General features: G+C 38.7%; 1 protein-coding gene across 1 annotated transcript in view; it reads left to right on the top strand.

Moving 5' to 3' along the window:
- Nucleotides 1-22,109, top strand: part of Heatr5b (HEAT repeat containing 5B) — an 87,182-nt gene that overhangs the window by 37,065 nt on the left and 28,008 nt on the right. The window contains exons 17-24 of the mRNA XM_051177895.1: nt 2,267-2,372; nt 3,876-4,066; nt 6,344-6,503; nt 8,619-8,808; nt 11,212-11,381; nt 20,293-20,437; nt 20,895-21,134; nt 21,562-21,813. Of these exons, the coding sequence (XP_051033852.1) occupies nt 2,267-2,372; nt 3,876-4,066; nt 6,344-6,503; nt 8,619-8,808; nt 11,212-11,381; nt 20,293-20,437; nt 20,895-21,134; nt 21,562-21,813 (1,454 nt within the window). The remainder of the gene's footprint in view (nt 1-2,266; nt 2,373-3,875; nt 4,067-6,343; nt 6,504-8,618; nt 8,809-11,211; nt 11,382-20,292; nt 20,438-20,894; nt 21,135-21,561; nt 21,814-22,109) is intronic.

The raw sequence follows: 22,109 nt of genomic DNA on the forward strand, positions 1-22,109 counted from the left end.
AAGTTAGCTGGGTGATTTAGTCAAATATAAGTTATATTTAAGAATAGGTTTTTTTCCATCCCAGCTAAGTCCACAATAACATAGGTTTTACTTAAGCAGTGCTGTCATGAATTTAATGGCATATTTTGTGTGTGTATGATAAAATAAATTGACTGCCAATTCCCTGTAACATGAAACTTAAGATTTAGCTCTCTATACTTGCATCTAGTACCCACTGTTTTATGGACCACATCTTACCCAACGAAGTTTTCATCTCAGTGGTTTGACAGTTTCTAAATTAAACTGTGTCTCTAATTAGAGCTGTTTTCTTGATTGTTCTGATACTGAACAAGTACATGTGTGGGAAGTGTACTCTATTAGATGGGTCAGCAAGATGGTGCAAACCTGGAACATGGGAACCCAGCATAGCTGTACTTTCTTGTAGCAGAGAACTTTGGTCCTGCTGTGTTCTACATTCAAAGCCACCATCTATGACTCTAGCAGAAGTTTGTATATTTGTGATTTCCCAGAAGGGAAACCTGAATTAATTAATGTCAGACCCTTTCAGATTTCTTAACTTTTACAAAATACACCTTAAGATATTGCTTATATCCAAAAGAGAACATGTAGATTATTTGATAAATTGCTTTTTAATTATTTGCTTTTCATATTTAAGTTTGATTTCTTTAAGTACAATTGATTACCACATAAATGTTACATGACATTAAAACATCCTTGCTTTAAATCTAAGCACATTTAAGCCCTAGACTTTGTGGTTTTGCCAGAGTTGCATAGCTAGTTGTGAAATTCACTTTTAGTTAGTTGTTGTTGTTGTTGATGTGGTGGTGGTGATGGTGGTGGTGGTGGTGGTGGTGGTGGTGGTGGTGGTGGTGGTGGTGGTGGTGGTGTGTGTGTGTGTGTGTGTGTTTCATTTACAAAATTGCCCAAAGCTAAACCTTTCTTGAAGTCTTTTAGTAGCTTCTGATAGAACAGGATATGGAGTACAATTTTCTTCCATGTAAGAGTATTTAAAATGTTTTTAGGTTTATTTATTTTATTTTATGTGTATGTATGCTTTTCTTGCATGTCTGTATGTCTACCATGTGTCTCCCTAGTGCCAGAATAGGTCAGAAGAGGGTTTTGGATCCCCTGGAACCAGAGTTTTAGATGGTTTGAGTCACTGTACGGGTGCTGGAAACTGGGTTCTCTGCAAGAACAAGTGTTCTTAACTGCTAAGCCATCTCTCCAACCCCTGAGTAAGATTTTTAAAGATAAAACAACAAAAAACAGAACCTAGACCACATGGAGTTTAACATTAGCCTATGCTATATAGAGAGACCCTATGTCAAAATAAAGAAGAAAAGAAAAAATATATACAAGGGCTGAAGAGATGGCCCTGCAGGTACTTACTGCCATGACAACCGGAGTCCAATCCTTAGACTGTCACTATTGGAGAGAGTTGACTCCCACAGATCGGTGACTTCCACATGCTCCCCTGGCACATAAGCATCCATATACATTCACACAACATAGATATATAATATGTAACAATTTGAAATTATGCCATTCTTTTCTTTCTAATACAAAATTATCTGCAGAAATAATGATTATTCACCTGTTCTATATGAATACTTTGAGGAGAACAGGTGAAATGACATATGCCTGTGACACTCAGGTCCTCAGGAGGCTGAAGCAGCAGGAGGAAGAGTTCAAGGCTAACCTGAGCAGCATAGGAAGACCTTGTCAAAATGAGAAGAGAGAGGCTTATGAGCCCTACCTTAATCATTTTAGAGTAACTGAAACAGTTAACATATAAGGAATCTGTTAGTTTTGGCTGTAGGCTGTAGAGATTCTGCTCCATGATCAAATGGCCCCATTGCTATGCTTCAGTTGTGAGGGAGTACATTATGGTAGAAGTGATTGTGGAGCCACGCTGCTCACCACACGTCTAGAAAGCAATGTAGAAAAGGATGGATCCCCAGAGTTATGTTGTTAGGCAGTGACCAGGCTGGTGGGAGGTCATTAGTGCACTGGGGGCATGCCCTGGGGGAGTGGTGGGACCCTGACCTCTTCCTTCTTTCTCTCACATTAAATTTCCTTTCTTGTTCTTGTTAATTAACTACATGAGTATATATTGACACAGAAGGTAAAGGTTGGTTTTCAATCAGCTATGAGAATGAAATGGACACAGTCTGGGGGCATAACCGATAAATAATTAGTTTATATTTTTATCTCTGTTTTTGAGCCATACTTAAATTAAAAACCACTAATATGATCTTATCCTTAGGTTACAAATGTTGGATCACTTTGCTGAATGTGTTAAGCAAGCCAAGGGTGTCCGCCAGCAGGCTGTGCAGCTCAATATATTTACGGCTGTTCTTAGTGCCCTGAAGGTAGTTACTCCCAGAATAGTACAAATGTTCTAAAGATGTTACTGTGTTTGTAAAAGCCAGGCATAACAAGATTATTATAGTGCTTATGTTCTACGTATATGCATTTGATAATGGTGATTTCATGTTAGCATAATACAAGTACTAGAAACTATGGAGTTTATTATAATTAATATATTTTCTATTTCTGTAATTGAAAAGTTCTCATTTCAATTTGAACCTCAAATTTTACAAGCACTGATAATTTTCTTTTGGAATTTTCTGGAATGACTGTTTAATGAGATCTGATTTTCTAATGAAGATTTATGAAATAAATCTTAATTTCCACTTGTGACAAACTGAATCATCAGAGCATGTGTTTCATAAATGAGAGAATACTGTCTGTGAGGAGTGTTTTCTGTGTTAACTGATTAACTGGCTTATTCTCAGCAGACCTCATGAATCATAGTATCCATGTTTTCGTGAGTTATTTACATAACTTATATATTACTTAAATTTAGCATAGCAAAAACTACAGGTGACTAAATTAGGATCCCTTAAGTCATGCTTTACAAGTGTGGTGTTGGGGAGGAAAACAAGCATTTGTCAGAGACATAGCATTGGGGTTACTTGTGTAGCCATTGATCTATGCCCTAAGTGGAGACTGGCATTGCTGTCTGAGAATTTAAAAAGCAGTGTGAAAGGTTGGAAGAACAGTGGGTTCAACATCGCAGTGGAGATCGCACTTTTCTACAGAGGCATGGCTGATGCCTCTGCTCTAATTAACACTTTCTGCTGGCACCATGACTTAATACTTTCCATCTCAGGTGAGACAATTGAATTCCAAAGCAGCAGGTACAGCTAGAACAGAAAACCAACTTATGTCAGCATTCAGTACTGCCCACTTGTCTTTACATACATAATATGTACACTTATATTGGGAGGTTCTTCGTTTTGTTATTTTTTTGATGGTACTGATAATTGAATCCAGGGCTTAATATTTGCTAGGCACATATCACTGAGCTATCTTCAGCCCACTTTTAAATTTTTATTTTGAGGTGTGGGTTTTGCTAGTTGCCCAGGCAAATCTTGAGGTTGCTGTGTAAGATAGGCAGACCTTTAACTTGCAATCCTTCTGCTTCATTCTCTGAAGTAGTAGCTAGGACCACAACTTGGAGCCACATATTGTTTTTTTATTGAACTTTTACATAAATGAGTCAGTTTCATACTTATTACAGTACTGGCATATAATTGAGCTGAATAATGCTCAATTTAACCTTACAGTGTCCTTTACGTCCAAATGAATATTGAGTATTAGCCCTTGGGTAGAAATTCTGCCATGGATTGTGTTTCTAGGGCCAGTGGGACTACTGATTATTAATTACTATGTTCTGAAGTCACACACACAGTCCATCTAGCATAGTAATGTGTGAAGACATCTGAATTTCCTAAGATTGCAGCATATCTGTTTCTTTGTTCAACATGAATTATGAGTTGATACCATTATTCTTTTTTAAATCAATATAGGGTTTAGCTGAAAACAAGAGTACCTTAGGACCTGAAGAAGTTCGTAAATCTGCTCTGACACTGGTTATGGGAGCTCTTGACAACCCAAACCCCATCTTACGGTGTGCAGCAGGGGAAGCCCTTGGAAGAATGGCTCAAGTGGTGGGAGAGGCATCATTTATTGCTCGAATGGCCCAGTACAGCTTCGACAAGTAAGCATATCTCCTAAAAAGTGTCTTAGCCAATACAAGATATCTTTTAAGTAGTCAGAAATTGTTACCTAGACTATGTATTTTCCACATGGTTTACAGCATGTGACAACTTTATAATAATATTAATTTTTAATTCAGTAATTTATGGACCTCTAGATTCTGGGAGAGATGTAATATGTTAAGAACTTTTGAGGAGGACCTGGTTTCTCATCTACCTATCAGAGTCAAGAACATCAGTCAAGACTTCCCTGTCATGTCACCCACAGGCACCTGCTGCCGTACTCTGTTCTTTCTGCCTGGCTTTACCCCAGTTTGCTCTTTCTTTTACTTCCTGGAATAAGACCTCACTTTAGAGGAGAAAAGAAATAAAGTTGCACTTCAGGTTTTAAGGATTATTGTGCATATTAATTATGAGGCATAACCTCAGAGGTCCAAACAAGCCTGACTGAGATGAGAACCATGATTTTTAGTGTTGTTAAATGGGTGCTCAAATGGAGAAAGGCCATGAAATAACACATGAGTCATATAAATTATTCTTTTTAACTCATGTGTTTTGAACAATTAAATATATTAATCCATATCATAATCATTAAACCTAACCTGCCATGCCCAACCCCCACCTTTTTAATAACAATAAGAGGTGGGAAAGTTGGGAACCAGCAGTCTGCTGACCCCACCCCTTGATGATGGGCAGGATGCTCATGGCCATGTCTTCTCTACATCATGACTTACCTGGCTGCTCAAGCTTTACCTGGCTGCCAGGGGACTCAGTTACTCATGCACAAGTTTCCCTTTTAAAGCAAGTGTGCCTCTCTCTCTTTCTCTTTCTCTCTCTTCTCTCTCTCTCTCCCTTGCTCTCTTTCCCCCTTCTCTCTTTCTTTTCTCTCTCCTGCTTTCGGTTGGCCACAGCTACCCCCCTTTCTCTCCCCTCTATCAATAAACTCCATGTGGGCACTGAATCTCATGTTTGTGTTTCATAGGCAATAATTATAGCAAAAGAACAACAGAAAGGATTAAAAGTGGTTTTTGAACTCCCTGAGAATAGCTTTCTTCTTTGGCAGCCTGGTTGGTTATAGGATAGTGTCCGAGATGCTGTGACAAAATCCCTGACAAAGCAACTTAAGGAAGGACAGATGGTTCATAGTTTGAGGGTTGTAGTCCCTTCTCCGGGAAGGGACATAGTGGCAGGAGAGTGAGAGCAGATTCCACTGTCTCCATAATTAGGAAATAGAATTTTTTGGTCTCAGCACAGTTGTTTTGGTTACTGAACAGCTGAAATATGTATTTACCAAACTGGTGAATACTGTTAAGTATATATTTTACATCACATTTTAAGACTTGGTTTGAAAAACAGTATAAGTATCTCAGTAATTTATGAACCACATCATGATATTTTAATATTTTTCTGGTATCTTATTAAAATTAATGTCTGTTTTCTTTCTCTCCTGTTTTGGAACAAGTATATTAGAAAGTATGTGTGTGCTATATTTTAATTGAGCATTACTTTTCAATGTTGTTTATGTGATGGTTACATACATTGTCCAATGATCATGTACTTGACACTTTAATTTGATGAGTTTTAAACCCAGGTGTGATGGCTCATACCTGTAAGACCAATGTTTGGAAGACTAAGGCAGGATTGCTGTAAGTTTGAGGCAATTGATGAATTTTACATAGTATATCTCAATGCAAACTATTTTAAAATTTTTATGCCAATATTTCTTGTACTTTTAAATTTTTATTAAAATACATCTTAGGGGCTGGAGAGATGGCTTAGCAATTAAGAACACTTTCTGCTTTTTGAGAAGACCCAAGTTCAATTCTCTGTACCCATACCAGGCATTTAACAACTACCTGTGACTCTACATTTGGGGATCCAGAGCCCTCTGCTACTCTCTTGGGTACCCACATATAATTCACCTTCATGTGAATAAAAATAATTCTTTTATATACACATATAAAATATGTGTAGAAATTTGCCCATTTTATAGAGACTTTGATCATAATTAAAAGCAGCTGGGGTATAGTTCAATGATAGAGTGCTTGCTTAATGTACACATGGCCCTGGATTTAGTCCCCAGGACTTCAAAAACAAAATAAAATACAGGACGTTTCTTAAGTAAAATAAGAAATGTGTTGTGCATCTCGGGATGCAGGTTCTTTTCCTTAACACTAGGGATTGAACCTAGGACTTTGTACACTGAGCATGTTCTCTGTCAAAGACTGTTACTAGAGGAAAATGCAGAAGACAATTCCCGTTGCAACATCTTTTCTCAGGCTGAAGTCGGCTCGAGACGTTGTATCCAGGACTGGTCATTCACTGGCCCTTGGTTGTTTGCATCGTTATGTTGGTGGCATAGGATCGGGACAACACCTAAAGACCAGTGTCAGCATTTTATTGGCTCTAGCTCAAGATGGGACATCCCCTGAAGTTCAGGTACACAATATTGAAGTATTTTTCTACACTTGCTTTTGAGACAAGTTCTCCCTGTTCTGCCCAAACTGACATCAAGCTTGCTGTTCACCTGCCTCATCCTCCTGAGTGCTAGGATCACAAACATGTGACTGACACAAATTTTTTAAATAGTATCTATGATAAGTTGTTAGAAAAATGTATTATGTTTTTTTCCTTGTTATTTCAGGAGATCATTAGCAAGAGTTTTATTTCAAGATAATCTTCGAAGTCTGCCTTTTTCTGGAAGTTAAACCTATTGGTGTGTGTGTGTGTGTGTGTGTGCATATGTGTGTATCTATATATGTAGCATTTTTATTAGGTCCTTGACAATTTCATACAATATATTTTGATCATGTTCACTTTCTCCTCTTTCCCAATTCACAACCTCATTCCTTACCCACCCAATGTTGTGTTCAAGACCAATTTATATTTCCTAAATATTCTTTGTGTAGTCTTCTACTGGAGGATGATCAGTTTACCAGGGGCTACACCCTTAGAGAAAACTGTCTCTCCCATTCCCTGCAACCAACAATTGCCAATTATCTTCATGGTTTTCGGTAGGATAGTGTGGCCAGGCCCCTTTCTTCTTTCTGCTGTTTGGTTTGACTTGTACAAACTGTTGAAACTACTGTGAGTTCCTATCTGCAGCTTCCCTGCTGTATCCAGAAGAAAATGTTTCCTTAGGCTCTTACTCTATTCTCTTTCTGCCTGTTCTTCTACAGTGATCCCTTAGTTTTGGGGTTTGGGAGTCTATACATTTCCTTTAGAGATGAGAATTCTACAGTTCTTTATTCTTTGCACTTTGGCCAGTTGTGGGTTACTGTGTTAATCACCACTGCAAATAAAAGTTTCTCAGAGACAGGTTTAGATATGCATAAATCTATAGATACAATGATAGATCATTAAGAGTCAGTTTAATAGTAGGATCGTTTAGCCCCCAATAGTAGTAAATATCCCCTAGAGCTTAAGACCCATCTAGCCATAGGTTCTTAGTCTGATGATGGTGGCAGGCATGATTTCATCTTGTAAAATAGGATTTAAATACAGTCGGATATTGTTGGTTACTCCTATGATGTTCTTACTACTATTCCACTAGTGGGCATGTTATTCTTGTAGCTTGCAGCATTCATAACTGGGTAAGACTGATGATTATTTGTCTCTTCTCGTAGAATCTTCAAGGACTATGAAAACTAGCTGGTAGTGATGACGCTTGTAGGTCCATACCAGTGTGATTTCACCCTACCTATGACTAAAGTATGCAGTATCTTCAACAATATGATTTTACTTTCAGGTTTTGAGGGTAACCAGGAACAATGTAAAAAACTTGTGATGTTTTTTTGGGGGAGGGGATTTATAGGATCACAATGGCCAATGACTCCAAAAGAAGTAACTCATAAATGTCATTGGGCTTTTACTTATCTATAGTAGGATCATTGTTGCCCTGTTATAGGCTAACTCCATTTAATGCACTGTGTGTGTGTGTGTGTGTGTGTGTGTGTGTGTGTGTGTGTGTGTCTGAGTGTCTGAGGATTCAAAGCTAACTTCTATAAATGAGAGAAAACATGTCATTTGTCTTTCTGGTTCTGCCGTAGTACTTAGAATGACTTTGCAGCACCACACATTTACCTGAAAATTTCATTATTCACATATTTACTTTCAGGCATATTGTATTGTTTTTTTTTTTTTTTTTTTTTTAGTTTTTTGCATTTCCTTTCATTATTAGGTTGGTTGGTACCTAGTTAGCTTCATTTCTCCCCTGACTTCTGCTTTTACTATACCCCATGTTCTAGGGTCACTGAATCACATTTACTCCTTGAGTATTTTTTTTTTTTAACCTTTGTTTTTTTTTCTCAAATATCTTATGCTTGAGCAAATATAGTTACAACAAAACTTTAAGAGTATACACATGTAAAAGTATAAACATGGTGCCACATGACAGCAAGTGGAAGGCTAAGGCATGAGAATCACACCTTCAAGGCAGCCCAGTATACAGCAAGACTCTGTCTCAAAATGTCTTTAATGTAACAATTTAGTGTACTTGATTCAGTGTACTGTAATTGTTCCTTACAACTAAAATACAGTTATGTTTTCTTGTAGACTTGGTCTCTTCATTCACTTGCCTTGATAGTAGATTCTAGTGGCCCAATGTACCGTGGATATGTGGAGCCCACACTGTCTCTGGTTCTCACCTTGCTGTTGACAGTCCCACCTTCACACACAGAAGTCCATCAGTGTCTGGGCCGGTGTTTGGGTGCTATAATAACTACTGTTGGACCAGAACTGCAAGGTAAGCAAGTTCATCTTAACCTAAAGAAAGCCCATGGGCAATTACTGTCTCTCGGTTTCCTCACCGTCACTTGTACAACCTTTTTAGTAATTATCATCTACTGTATATTTGTGTTTTTCAAAGCCTGGCACTTGTTGCCATTTTTAAAATACCACAGCCTTGTTTTTTTTTTTTTTTTTTTTTTTTGTGGCATGGTTTCACTTTGCAATTCTAGGTGGCTAGAACCTTCTATGTAGAGCAGGCTGGTCTTGAATTCACAGCCTCTGGAGTGCTGGGGTAAAAGGTGTGCAGCACCACTCCTGGCTCATGACAGCTTTTTTAAAAAATTCTTCTCTCATACATTACATCCTGACTGAAGTTTCCCCTCCCTCTTCTCCTCCCAGTCTGTCCCCCGTCTTTCCTCTCCCCCATTTCCACTCTTCTTCCATTTCCCTTTAGAAAAGAGCAGGCCTCTCAGGGATATCGACCAAACATGGCATAATAAGACACAATAAGACTGAGCACACACCCTCAAATCAAGGCTAGGCAGGTAACCCAGTAGAGGAAGAGAGTCCCCAAATCAGACAAAAGAATCAGAGATACACCACTCTCACTGTTAGGAGTCCCACAAGAACACCAAGCTAACAACATAATATATGCAGATGCCCTAGCTCAGACCCATGCAGGCACCTTGATTGTTACTTCAGTTTCTGTGAGTCCCTATGAACCCTCCTTAGTTGGATTCTGTGAGCCTTGTTCTTCTGGTGCCCTCAACTCCTCTTGATCCTATAAAAGTTTTGAGCAGAGAAAATATTTTAAATGTAATTCTGCCTGGACCCCTGTGAAAACAAAGATGAAAATGAAGTTCTTCATCCTGGAATGCTGACTATTGTCTCCATGGACTGGACTGTTTTGACCTTTCTCTGAGGCAGTTATTTCATAGAAGACTCATTGTCCTGTGCTGCTGTACTTAGAATTGGGGCCTTTGTAACACCTGCTGTTGTAATTTAAAAAGCTGTGTAAGAAAGACACCATGACACAGAGCTCATGTGGAGGAGAAAGATAGGCATACAAAAGAGAGGGGAGGAGATGAGGAGGGAGAGAGAGAGGAGCAGACAGAGACAGACAGACAGACAGACAGACAGACAGATAGACAGACAGACAGGAGATGGGCAGGGTCCTTTTAAAAGGGAATGTAGTGAATGTGCACAGGTGGTGCTCTTAGTGGCTGCAGATAAGGATGTGTCCTCTCAGAACCCCATGGGCAGGCCTGTGCAGGTGCCTGGATACTAACACCCACAGCTGATCTTCCTGATGGTAAATTAAACACTGAATTCAGTGAGTCATTGTGAGTGAATCCTGAAGGCCCACACTTGCAATTTCCCCCTTCCCCTCTCCATTTATTAATTAGCCCTCAAGAGGAGGTCAATTTTATATTTTCATCAATTAATGATGACACAGTTCAGCAATATGCATTGCCTCCATTTTATAGACAGAATATGAAAGAGGGGCCATGTACGTGTCTTTGAACTTCTCCAAGGTTTTGTTTTTGTACATGATTATATGATTTCTTTGACTGGTATATGTACATAAAATTATTTTACTTCACAGTAGAAGAAAATTTCAGATACCTATATGTAAGGAGTACGGTTTTTCCTCCCGCCATTGGTCTTGTCCCCCCGCCGCACCAGCCCCAATTAATACATTGAGACTCTGTATTTGATATAATTTTGTTGGCCCGTTACTTGTTTCTTATCAGCTAGCTCTGTCTTAAGTATTAACTCATTTTTGTTAATCTAATATTTTTACGTGGTCTTTTTATCGGGGAAAGGGGCCAGCGACTTGTCTCCCCAGTCTCTCCATCTTCACCCCTCCTTTTTACTTTCTCTTTCCTCCTTGTCTCCTAGTCCCTCCTATCTTCCTTTCCTATTGGACAATAGTGCTTTATTCATTAACCAGTATGAGAAACATATATACATAATGGCATCTCCCATCACCTATATTTGATAATTAAACCACTATACAGAAAATATGTAATATTTTCCTTCATTACCTCTAAAAGATTTTTATTATTATGCAAACAGTATTTAAAGTCATCATAATGAAAGTAGTATTTGTTGAGCAGGGAACCACAGAATGAGGAATCTTGTTGTAATTTAGTAGAAGATTGGTGGTTATTAAGGATAGGATAGCTTTTTAAAGGAATGAGTTTCTAAGACATTAATTATTACCTTTAAATACAGTTGTGCTTTGGAGTCATACTTGGGGACTATTATGATTATTTAAGCAATCTGAATAATGATTGGAAGAAAATCTGAATAATGATTGGAAGAAGGAGTTATCTAGAAGATGATTACTCCAGGAGTGTTGTCATGTTACTAATAGCACTGTTGTATTTTACGCTGTCTTTTACTTTCCTGTTAGGAAATGCAGCAACCATTTCCACCATCCGCTCCTCCTGTTTGGTGGGTTGTGCCATCACCCAGGACCATTCCGACTCTCTTGTTCAGGCAGCTGCCATCTCTTGCCTTCAACAGCTTCACATGTTTGCCCCACGACATGTCAATCTGTCTAGCCTTGTTCCTAGCCTTTGTGTAAGTATACAGCTATGTCATTTCAATGTTTTATTTTGGGAGCTTTAAATTATTTTTATTAAAAAACCAACCTGGACCCCCTCAAAAAAATGTGTTCGGAGAATCATTAAGTGTTTAAGTTTCAATAGTTATCTTCTTTTATTTATTTCTTTTTTATTTTGCATTTTAAGAACTATTTTGACAAACCACTTATTTCTTAGCTAATGACTTGACACATGTAGTCTTGCCCTTTCAGAACTGTATTTGTTAGAGTGTGATTAGTAGCTTCTGAGATCTGTTGCTGTCATTGCAATCTTCAATTTCCTCATTGAACAAATACTTATAGATGCCCTGTTATATATAAGGCACCAGGCAGGGTACTGCATGCACTTGTATGAATATGACTAGATAAAGCCTTTGTCATTATGAAGCTTATAGATAGCAAGGGTCAATGAAAAAGAGCTGTTTACAAATAAGGTAAGAGCTAGAAAGGCTATAGAAGACTGAGACCATAGCTCATTAGTAAAGCAGTTGTGTAGCATAAAAGGGCCTGTGTTTGTTTCTCAGTAAGCAACAAATAGAAAAGAAATGGAATAAGGGTAACATAAGGATTATGTAACACAACACCTATCATAAACTAGACATTCAGAAATTAGTTTCCTGAAAAACAGTACTTAAGGTGTGCTATGCAGAATAGGATTTAGTTTGTAGAATAACACAGTATCAGAGTATACAGAGGGGAAAATATGGAAAGCTCTAAATGAGAAGCATGATATGCTTGAAGAACCAGTTATTATGTGGTTAAACCCGGGAGAAGATGGGAGTGCAGACAGTGAAAAACAAGATGTGGCTGAACAGCCAGCCAGGTAACAGATCCTGCAAACTTCATAGATACTGAGACCTTAGACTTTATTCTGTAAGGTATGAGCAACCATTTACAGAGAAGTAACATGATTAGAATTGTACTTTGCCCATGCTAGTCTTGCTGTGTAATGGAGCCTGGACTCTGCTCTACAGTAAGGTAAGAATTTTTGATATTGTAGGAGCAAGGTGATAATGGTTAATTTTAGGTTGGTTGCAATTAGAATAAAGGAAAAAGATGGATTCAAATTATATGTAGGAGGAAGAATTAACAGAATGAGTTAACTGGCTCTCAGGGAAAAGCAAAAAGGATGTGGTAAGAGTTCCGACCTGAGCATGGTGATGGAATTTTCTGTGATTGGCATTGTTGGACAAGGCTGGGGAGAGGGATATTATTACTCGGTTGTAGATATGTGACTGAATACATGAGCCTGGAGCTCAGATAAAAGTGCATGGATTGGATTAATGAGTTTGGAAGCGGAAGTATTTTATATGAGCTATGGGAGTAGATGTGGTCACTAGTCAGAGTGCTGCTTGAGAAACCCAGCATCTTAGAAATTCTAGAAAAAAAAAAAGAGAGAGAGAATTAGGTGATGGGAAAGGAAAGAGGAGGATGACTATAACATAATAAAGATGAAAGGAAAATTAGAGGGTGTGTGTTCACAGAAGCAAAGTAGAGTGGAGGAGCAGTTAGCCTTTTCAAATACTGACAAGGGTTGATGAGAGCTGTAATGTGTCTTGAATTTTGCCACATGATTGTTCTTAGCAAGAACTCATTGGAAGAATGATAGAAGTGAAAGCTCTAACACTGTTTTAGAGGTGGAGTGTAAGCAGAAACTCTTCCTAGACATTGTTTGTCAAGAAGAGAATGGGGATGTTGGTGCTGGAGATATGGCTCAGCAGTTAAGAGCTGTTCTTCCAGGGGACTCAGGTTCAATTTCTAGTACCACAAGATAGCTAACAGCTGTTTGTAACTCTAGTTCCAGGGGATCCAGTGCCCTCTTCTGGCCTTCTCAGATATGGCCTGCACATGGTACACAGAAATATGTGCAGGCAAAACACCCCTACACATAAAATAAAAATAACAGATTTTTTTTCAAGTTAAAAATGAAGACCATGTCCAGGAGATTTGGGGATAGGAGAGACTTTTCCTCCTGTTGTACTGGCACATGAGTCTATTGCCTTGCTCATGTGAGGGAACCAAGAGAGGGGGAGTGATAAGCATTCGGAGAAGGTAGGGAATAATTAGTAATCCAGTATGTTTTAGTTGAGTGGAGTTTCCAGGGCATAAATAATGTATGGGATAGCCCTTTCAGTGCAAACTGGTTAAAGGCGATGAACATAGCTAAAGGTGGGCTTAGAGATTTAGTGTCTAGAAGGTAAATGTGTTGTCTGCTGATTTTATATTCATAGTGAAGGGCAAAATTAACTTCTGAAATTGAGGAGCATGAATATCGGAAATTGAACTACTTGGAGAAAGATTTTCTGGTAGAACAGAGGGTTCAGTATAGATTAATGACACTATAATTCCAATGTGTGATTTATGATTGATTTTGCCTAGTTGTTTTTTTCTTCAGCAGCTGTAAATGAGTTAGTTAGGTGAAGACCACAGGAAACTACACTTCTGTGCCTTCATAGGTAAATTTTAACCATACAAAATAGATTAAAAGGCATCAGGATAAGGGAAGGAGGGGTGCTGAGACAGGGCTGAAATGATAAACAGTGACATCTCATCTGGATAGGGAGGAGAGGAAGCCAAGAGAAGGCTGGAGAAAGCCATGATAGATGTCACCATTGGAGGATATTGTTGAGGTGAAAGGAAATCCTGTAGGGCAAATAGTATATACTAGGTTTGATGAGGCATAGTTAATTTTACTCAATAAAATATGCCCCTACTTTACTGTAGGGGGAGCTCAACAAGTCCTAACCCATCAAAGAGTTTCAGTAAGTTACAGAGTAGGACCAAATGCATATATGTATGTAAAATGTAAAGAAAGAAAACATAGAATAGTGGTGTGTATTGCATTGCCCTCTATAATAGGAAAGTAAGCATTCTGCCAAATGCTGTGACCTAATATAAGCTATGTGGGCGTAGATACCAGATACAGCTCAGATGGGCAACTGATTGTGGCCAAGAAGACACTGACTTACCTTCCTGGGTTTCCTGGTTTCCCTCTCCATTTTTGTTTTGTTTTTTTGTTTTTTGTTTTTTGAAAACATTTTGTTTTTAATCTTTGTGTGTATGAATGTGTGTGAACATGTATGTACTACAGTGTACATTTGAAGGACAACTTAAGGTTGTCAACCTTCCATCCTGTTTGAGGATGAGTCTCTTGTTGATTTGCATAAACCAATCTAGGTGGCCTTCAGACTTCAGGGATGCTCCTGTCTCCACCTGAAGTTTCTCAGTAGGAACTCTGGGATGACAGATACATGCACTACTGTGTCCAACTTTCACAATGACTTTCCTATGCTTAGCACAAGATAACGTTTCCAACTTAGGTCCTCATGATTGAGCAGCAAGTGTTTTACCCCTATTGAGTCATCATCTCTCCAGTCTCCATCTTTTTCCTCTTTAAATTTTATTATGCTGTAGAGGTTGACCAGACATAGTTAAAAGAATCTAATAAGTAAAAACTGACTCTGAGTGGAGCTTATCGCTTAGCCATGGAAAACACAATGAGCTTCCTATGCTAAGTACAAGATAATGTTTCCAAGCTGGATTCCTTAGTGGAACATCTGGGGTTTTATTACAGGCATGTAATAATAGTTTCCTGACCCTCCTTCAAAAGTCTGGGTAAGTGAGATTACTGTCAGCTGAGGAAGGAGATGGCATAGCAGACTAGAGATGAGAAAAGGGGCATCCAAGTGATTGCCTTATTGAATCATTGCTTAAAGCCTCTCATGCAGTTTGCATTTACCAGATGCTCTGACACTTGCTGAAAAGTAGTCTGCTTATGCATTAATTCAAAGTAGTGAGATGAATTCAGATTTTTGTGAATTCCCATCAGTTCTACTATCCTTGTCATCAGGAATGGCCGTGTTATGTGCTGCCATGTGTAGCATCAAAAACAAAAGGAATATATGATTTTTTTCAGAAAGTGTCTTGAGAGGTACTTTTTATCATATTGGTAGTTAATAAATTATATAAATATGCTTGAGAATAGAACTATTCAAAATGTATTTTTAAAAGCACAAGTACCATTCTGAATTATCATAATTTCTGTTCTTGGAAACAACTGCTTTTTCTGTCATGTGACCATAGTTCCTCTTGTCTAGACAAAATCATTGCATTTGTGTCATCTAGAATAATTTTAGAAATTATCAGTGAATGATTTTCACTTTGAAATTTATCTTTATGATTAAATGTTCCTTAGCCAGGCATATGGTACATGCCTATAATCTCAGCACTCAGGAGGAAGAGGCAGGTGGTTCTTTATGAGATTGAGGCCCATCTGGTCTGTATAGTGTGTTCCAGGCCAGCCAGTGAGCCCCACTTGGAAAAGAAAAGGAAAGAAGGAAGGAAGGAAAAAAAGAAGGGAAGGGAAGGAAAGAAGGAAAGAAAGAAGGCAGGTTTCTTTGTTAGTGCCAAAGAGTCCATCCATAACTGGATAAACCTCACTTTAGCCATATGCTACTTAGAAGCTTGGAAAACTATAAAAGCAGCAACACTGCCAATTAATATCAATAGTGAACGTTTTTGTGAACAATGAGAATTAAGTCCTGGAGGAACTGGACAGCTGTGTAATTTCTTATCAACACACAACTGTATAAAATTGATGGTATAGTCTCTCTTGGGTTTCGTCATATATTCTCTTATCCAATTATTCCCGATCATAAGATCAATTCATGAATTCCAAATTCTTTCTCATCTAGAACTCTTGCCAAAGTTGACTTTATTGCATTAAAATATCTTGGCAAAACAAACCATGGATGTTATAATGCCATTTGCTACCAAGTTTCTGTATCTTCAGCTTTAATAAATAAAAAGTCAGACTTAACTGGAGATTATGTGCATACAAATGTATCAGTATTGACCAAACAGTAATCATTTTCTTTAATTTTATTTTTTCCATAATTGATGCTTCTTTTTATTTGTAAATACAGATGCTCCTTGACTCATGAAAGGATTAGTTCTGAATAAATTCTTCATAAATTGAAAATACTAGAAGTTGAAAAATAAATGTATGACACTTAACCTACTGACAAGATAGCTGAGCAAAACTGTGAATCTTGTGCAGTATTGGCTGCCTGTATAGATGATGTCGTAGCTGACTCTGAGGAGAGGCTTGGTGCTTGTGCCGAGCTCATTAGAGAGTCTGCCACACATGCCTTGACTGTAAAAATGTCAGACTTCCAAACATGAATGTGTACCACTTTCTCCTATTATAATTCAGTAAGCTTTAAGTCACACTGTTAAGTCAGAGACCATCTACAAAACCTAGTAGATAAGTGACATTATAGTATCCAGAATTGCATTAATCTATTTTAATTGCTTTTTAATGTATATGTGCATGTGTGTGTGTGTGTGTGTGTGTGTGTGTGTGTATTTGTGTGTGTATGCATGCATGCTTGCATGAGTTTATGTGCACCACACGCTACAGGTGCTTACAGTGGACAGAAGAGAACTTCAAATACCCTGGAACTGGAGTTACAGACAGCTGGTAGTTGTTGGATGCTGGGAATTGAACCAAGATCCTCTTAAAAAGAGTCATTAAGGGGCTTGGAGAGATGGCTCAGAGGTTAAGAGCACTGGTTGCTCTTCCAGAGGTCCTGAGTTTTATTCCTAGTGCCCACATGGTGGTTCACAACCATCTGTAATGAGATTTGGTGCCCTCTTCTGGCATGTAGGCATACATGCTGGCAGAACATTGTATAAATGAGAAATAAATCTTAAAAAAAAAAAAAATCCTGGCTGTAGTCTGTAAGGCTGCTTTGTCCAGCTGTTTTGAATGTAGGATCACCTGGTACTCTGTTTCAGGTGGACTGGCTTGATCAAACCACATTAGTCTGGAAGGAATCCACAGCTTTTCATTTTCTGTGGAAACAAAAATAGAAATCCTTTTCCCCAGTAACTTGTCCTTGAACTTAAAGTTTGGAGTCAAAGCATTTTTTTAATTTAATTTATTATTTTACATGTTGATCCCAGTTCCCTCTCCCTCCCTCCCTCCCTCCCTCTCTTTTACCCTCTCTGCCCTCTCATATGCACCCTAACCACCCTCCCCTCCCATCCCCCCACCCCAATTCCATATGTAGGGGAATGCCATCCAGTTGGGGTCATGTAGATCTGACAGGTCATGTGAAGTAGGGACTAGGGCTTCTCTCCTGTCTCTAGGTTAAGGCAGTTATCCTTCCATGGGGGATGTGTTTGCAAGGTCCTTTTGTGCACCAGGAATATCATCCTGGCTCCACTGTCTGAGGTTCCTTAGACTGCTCAGTTCTTCTGGCTGAGACCCATATTCAGGGGGGCCTGAATCAGTCCCATGCTGGCTTCCCAGCTATCAGACTGATGGCCTGTTAGCTCCTCCTTGTTCAGGGAAGCTGTCTCTATGTGTTTCTGCTGCCTAGTCTTGTCCTCTCCCTCTGCATCTGAGTTCTACTTTGACTCAGTGTTTATGTATGGATGTTTGCTCCTGTTTCCAACAGGCATTAGTTGAGGGCTCCATGGATAAGTTAGTTGTTGATCTCACTCTCCGGGAAGGGCATTTATGATAGCCTTTCCATGGAAGCTCAAATTGTTAGTTGGCAGCAATCTTGTAGTTCTCTAGACCTTTCTTTGTGTTCAATTTTATCTTCAAACCAATATTGGCTCCTTCTTTTATGTTCTCTCTCTCTGTCTCTCTCTCTCTCTTTCCTATCTTCTATTCCTAACCAGGCTCAATCTTCCTGGTCACATGTGTTTTCCTTTCCTCCCCCTTGTTTTCTCCTACTTCTCTCTCCATTTTATGCCCCCCCCACTTCCCCTGTGCTCTGGGGGGACTTGTCCCTTCCTGGTTCTGTGAAGGACTTTATATGAATCTCTTAGAATACACCTTGTATCCTAGTTCCTCTGATGGTGTGAATTATAGGCTGGTGATCCTTTGCTCTATGTCTAAAATCCATATATGAGTGAGTATATAATGTGTTTCTCTTTTTGTGACTGGGTTACCTCATTCAGGATGGTTTCTTCAAGTGCCATCCACTTGCCTGGGAATTTCAAGATACCATTATTTTTTTCTGCAGAGTAGTATTCCATTGTGTAAATGTGCCACATCTTCATTAACCATTCTTCAATTGAGGGGCATCTAGGTTGTTTCCTGGTTCTTGCTATTACAATAGTGCTGCTATGAACATAGTTGAACAGATGTTTTTGTTGCATGGATGTGGATCATTGGGGTATATGCCTAAGAGGGGGATTGCCGGGTCCTGTGGTAAACTAATTCTCATCTTCCTGAGGAACCGCCATACTGATCTCCAAAATGGCTGTATGAGTTTGCACTCCCACCAGCAGTGGAGGAGTGTTCCCATTTCTCCACATCCTCTCCAACAAAGCAGCCTTATAGACTACAGCCAGGATTTCTGCATCTTCTTAGAATCCCCCATGACAGCACCCCTTACCAGCAGGAAGTAGTTTGGAAAGAACGACGCCCAAATTCCCAAATATTGTCTATAAATGTTTGTTTTCATTTAAATGAACTTGGTTATATAAAATAAATAAATAAATTAGAAAAAAAATAGTCACAATCTTAAATGCTGAACCAGCTATTTGTTTCTGTGGTTTTATAATTTGTGGCTATGGTATCATTACAGTTCAGTGTAGAAGGACACTACTACTATACTGTGGCTCTAATGTCATAAATGTAAAGACAAAAGAAAAATGGAACAACAGGAACACCGAAGTGAAGTTTATAAAAACTCGTAAACAAGTGTGGCCTTGCATGTCTGTAATCCCGGTATTTGGTGGGGAGAGGCAGAGAATTTGGAGTTCAAGGTTAGATTCAGCTACAATGTAAGATAGAAACCAGTGTGGTCTACTGGAGGCCCTGTCTCACTATCAAAGGCAAATAAAACATTTCATAAACTAAGATGTTTAATTTAAATTTCACTTCACTTTGGCTGGCCAGTCAACATATTTGTTGAGTGTATTTTCTTTTTATACAATTATCAGTGCATGCATACAGATTTATGATAATATGATTTAGTAAGTAATCAACCCATGTCTGTATTGTTATAAGCATTTTATTGTAATCTTTGATTGTTATATTCCCATTTTACAAAGAGGCAAATTTAAGTATAATCAACAGAGGTGGGATTCGAACCTAGACTGGTACCCAAGACTGAATTATATTTCTGAACTTTACTTTGTCTATTGGGCTATACTATATCTTTGTAGGGGCATTCTGGGTAGAATAGGTCTGTCCCCAAGCCTGCATTTTTAGTTCTATTTGGATGGGGTCATGTTGTTTGATTTTGTTTTATTTATTTTAATAAATATTCTTCACTTTTAGTTCATACTATATGCTCTGTCTTCTTTCCATTCTCTGCATTGGCTTTCTATGTATTTGTAGATGACAGTATTTCAGTGGGACCACACATAGACTTAAGATGTGCAGAAGGTCCACCTGAATTTCCATCTGAATGTGTAATACAAGCTTTAGAGAACAGATCTCAGCATGGATATTTTGGTACTGATGTCTTTTCTATATGTCTTATTGATATGAATGTCTTGCCAAAATACTATTATATGGTTGTATTGTATTTATTTAAAAATTAAATTTTATTAGTTTTAGTAAAACTAATATATCTGAATGTGAGTATAAGCACACGGTAAGTGCAGGTGCCCAAGAGGACCAGAGGTGTTATTTCCCTTCTGAACTGGAATTACAGGTGTTTGTAAGCTGCTTGACATGGGTATTGGGAATTGAACTCAGGTCTTCTAGAAGTGCAACAAATGTTCTTAACTGCTGAGTCATCTCCAGCCCCTGGTGGTATTTTTAAATAACCAAGGTCTTTCAAGAAAGAACTCTGCAGAAGTAAGGCTTCCCAGACATGAGTTGGCATAAAGGCTGTCCTGCAATTGTTATGCTGACAGGTTCATCTATGCAGCTCCCACCTGCTACTTCGGAGAGCAGCTGTGGCCTGTCTCCGGCAACTTGCACAGAGAGAAGCAGCAGAAGTATGTGAATATGCCATGAGCCTGGCGAAGAATGCAGGGGACAAAGAGAGTGGCGGTGCCAGTAAGTCCTCTGTTTGGCCAATAGTCTTTGTTTAAAATTTTACATATTTGTTTTTGTTTGTTTGTTTTTGTTTTGTTTTTTCAAGACAGGGTTTCTCTGTGGAACAGCCTTAGCTGTTGGTGGAACTTGCTCTGTAGACTACGTTGACCTCGAACTCATAGAGATCTGCCTGCCTCTGCCTCCCAAGTGCTGGGATTAAAGAAATGTACCACCAGGACTGGCTGAAAACTTTCATATTTCTAAGAGTACAGAATGAACAGTTTAGAAACCAGGGGCTTACCCTTATTGTCAGATTATATTTTAACCCTACCATATGTAAGTGTAGACCATAGTTAAAAGGCATTTACAGGTGATTGTCTTGGCATTGTGAGTCATATGTTAGGCTTGATCTTCAATGTCATTGCTACATATAGCATAAAACATCTCATACAAACTCTCTTGTGAAATTCCTTTTCAGGTGTCAGTCCTTTCGTGCCTGGAGTTAGTCATCGAGGTGATATCCATTGCTGGCACCAGGGCGTTAATATAACAGACACGGGACTTGAGGGCCTTCTGTTTGGAATGCTAGATCGAGAGACAGACCGCAAACTGTGTTCTGATATTCATGACACACTGGGCCACATGCTTTCTTCGCTGGCAGTGGAAAAGCTCTCCCACTGGCTGATGCTTTGTAAAGATGTCTTGGCAGCTTCTAGTGGTATGTCTTTAAATGATGGTCTTAAAGTAATGAAGATGGTCTTGCTTCTGATAGATAAGCATAGATATACATCTATATTAATTTGAGCCCACTTTTAAAAGTGTTGATAACTTTCATTCATAAATGCCCTTAAAATGTTAAATGTCAAATCATACTATAAGCGAATATGCTTTTGAAATATATTTTAAGCCTTTTGAATGTTCAACTTAAATTTTTGGCATATTAAAAATCCCAGGTTACTCTGTAGTACGACATCATGTATAATTCTATTTAAACATTCAAGAAAGAGTACATAAGATTAATTATGTTATGTCTTCCTTGGTTTTCCATTCAGAAGAAGCTTTTCAGTTCTTAGAAGATGAGAATTAATGGGCTTTCTGAAGCATCTTGATGGGAGGAGTCATGGTGTTCTCCGTTTTTGTTGTAGACATGAGTACAGCAACAATCTTAAGCAGTGGAAAAGACGAAGAATCTGAAAAGAAAGATGAGATGGATGATGATACCATGTTTACTACTCTCGGTGAGGAAGACAAATCGAAGCCTTTTGTGGCTCCTCGCTGGGCCACTCGTGTTTTTGCTGCGGATTGCTTGTGCCGCATTATCAATCTGTGTGAGAATTCAGACCAGGCTCACTTTGACCTTGCTATAGCACGTTCTGCTAAACTACAGAACCCTAAAAGTAAGTGCAAAATCACTTATTTTCCCCAAAGTATTTCTGACAGGTTTGAGGTGTTTTACCCCTCTGCAACAGGCTTTAGGCTATGCATTGTGTATTTGATCCAAAAGGAGAACGTTCTTTATGCTTGCAATCTACTCACAGTGTGGTACTGTGTGGGGTGATCCCCCACGGGCTCTTTGCTCAGTGGGTACTTCACAGTGTGGCTTGATGGTTAAGATGGTCTCATAAATTCTAGAAAGAGACATGAGCAAACTCAGCTCTCTGAATATATGTCGACACAGTACCTGTGCCTTCCA

Source organism: Phodopus roborovskii, unplaced genomic scaffold (genome assembly GCF_943737965.1).
Source record: "Phodopus roborovskii unplaced genomic scaffold, PHOROB, whole genome shotgun sequence".
Taxonomy (NCBI): Eukaryota; Metazoa; Chordata; class Mammalia; order Rodentia; family Cricetidae; genus Phodopus; species Phodopus roborovskii.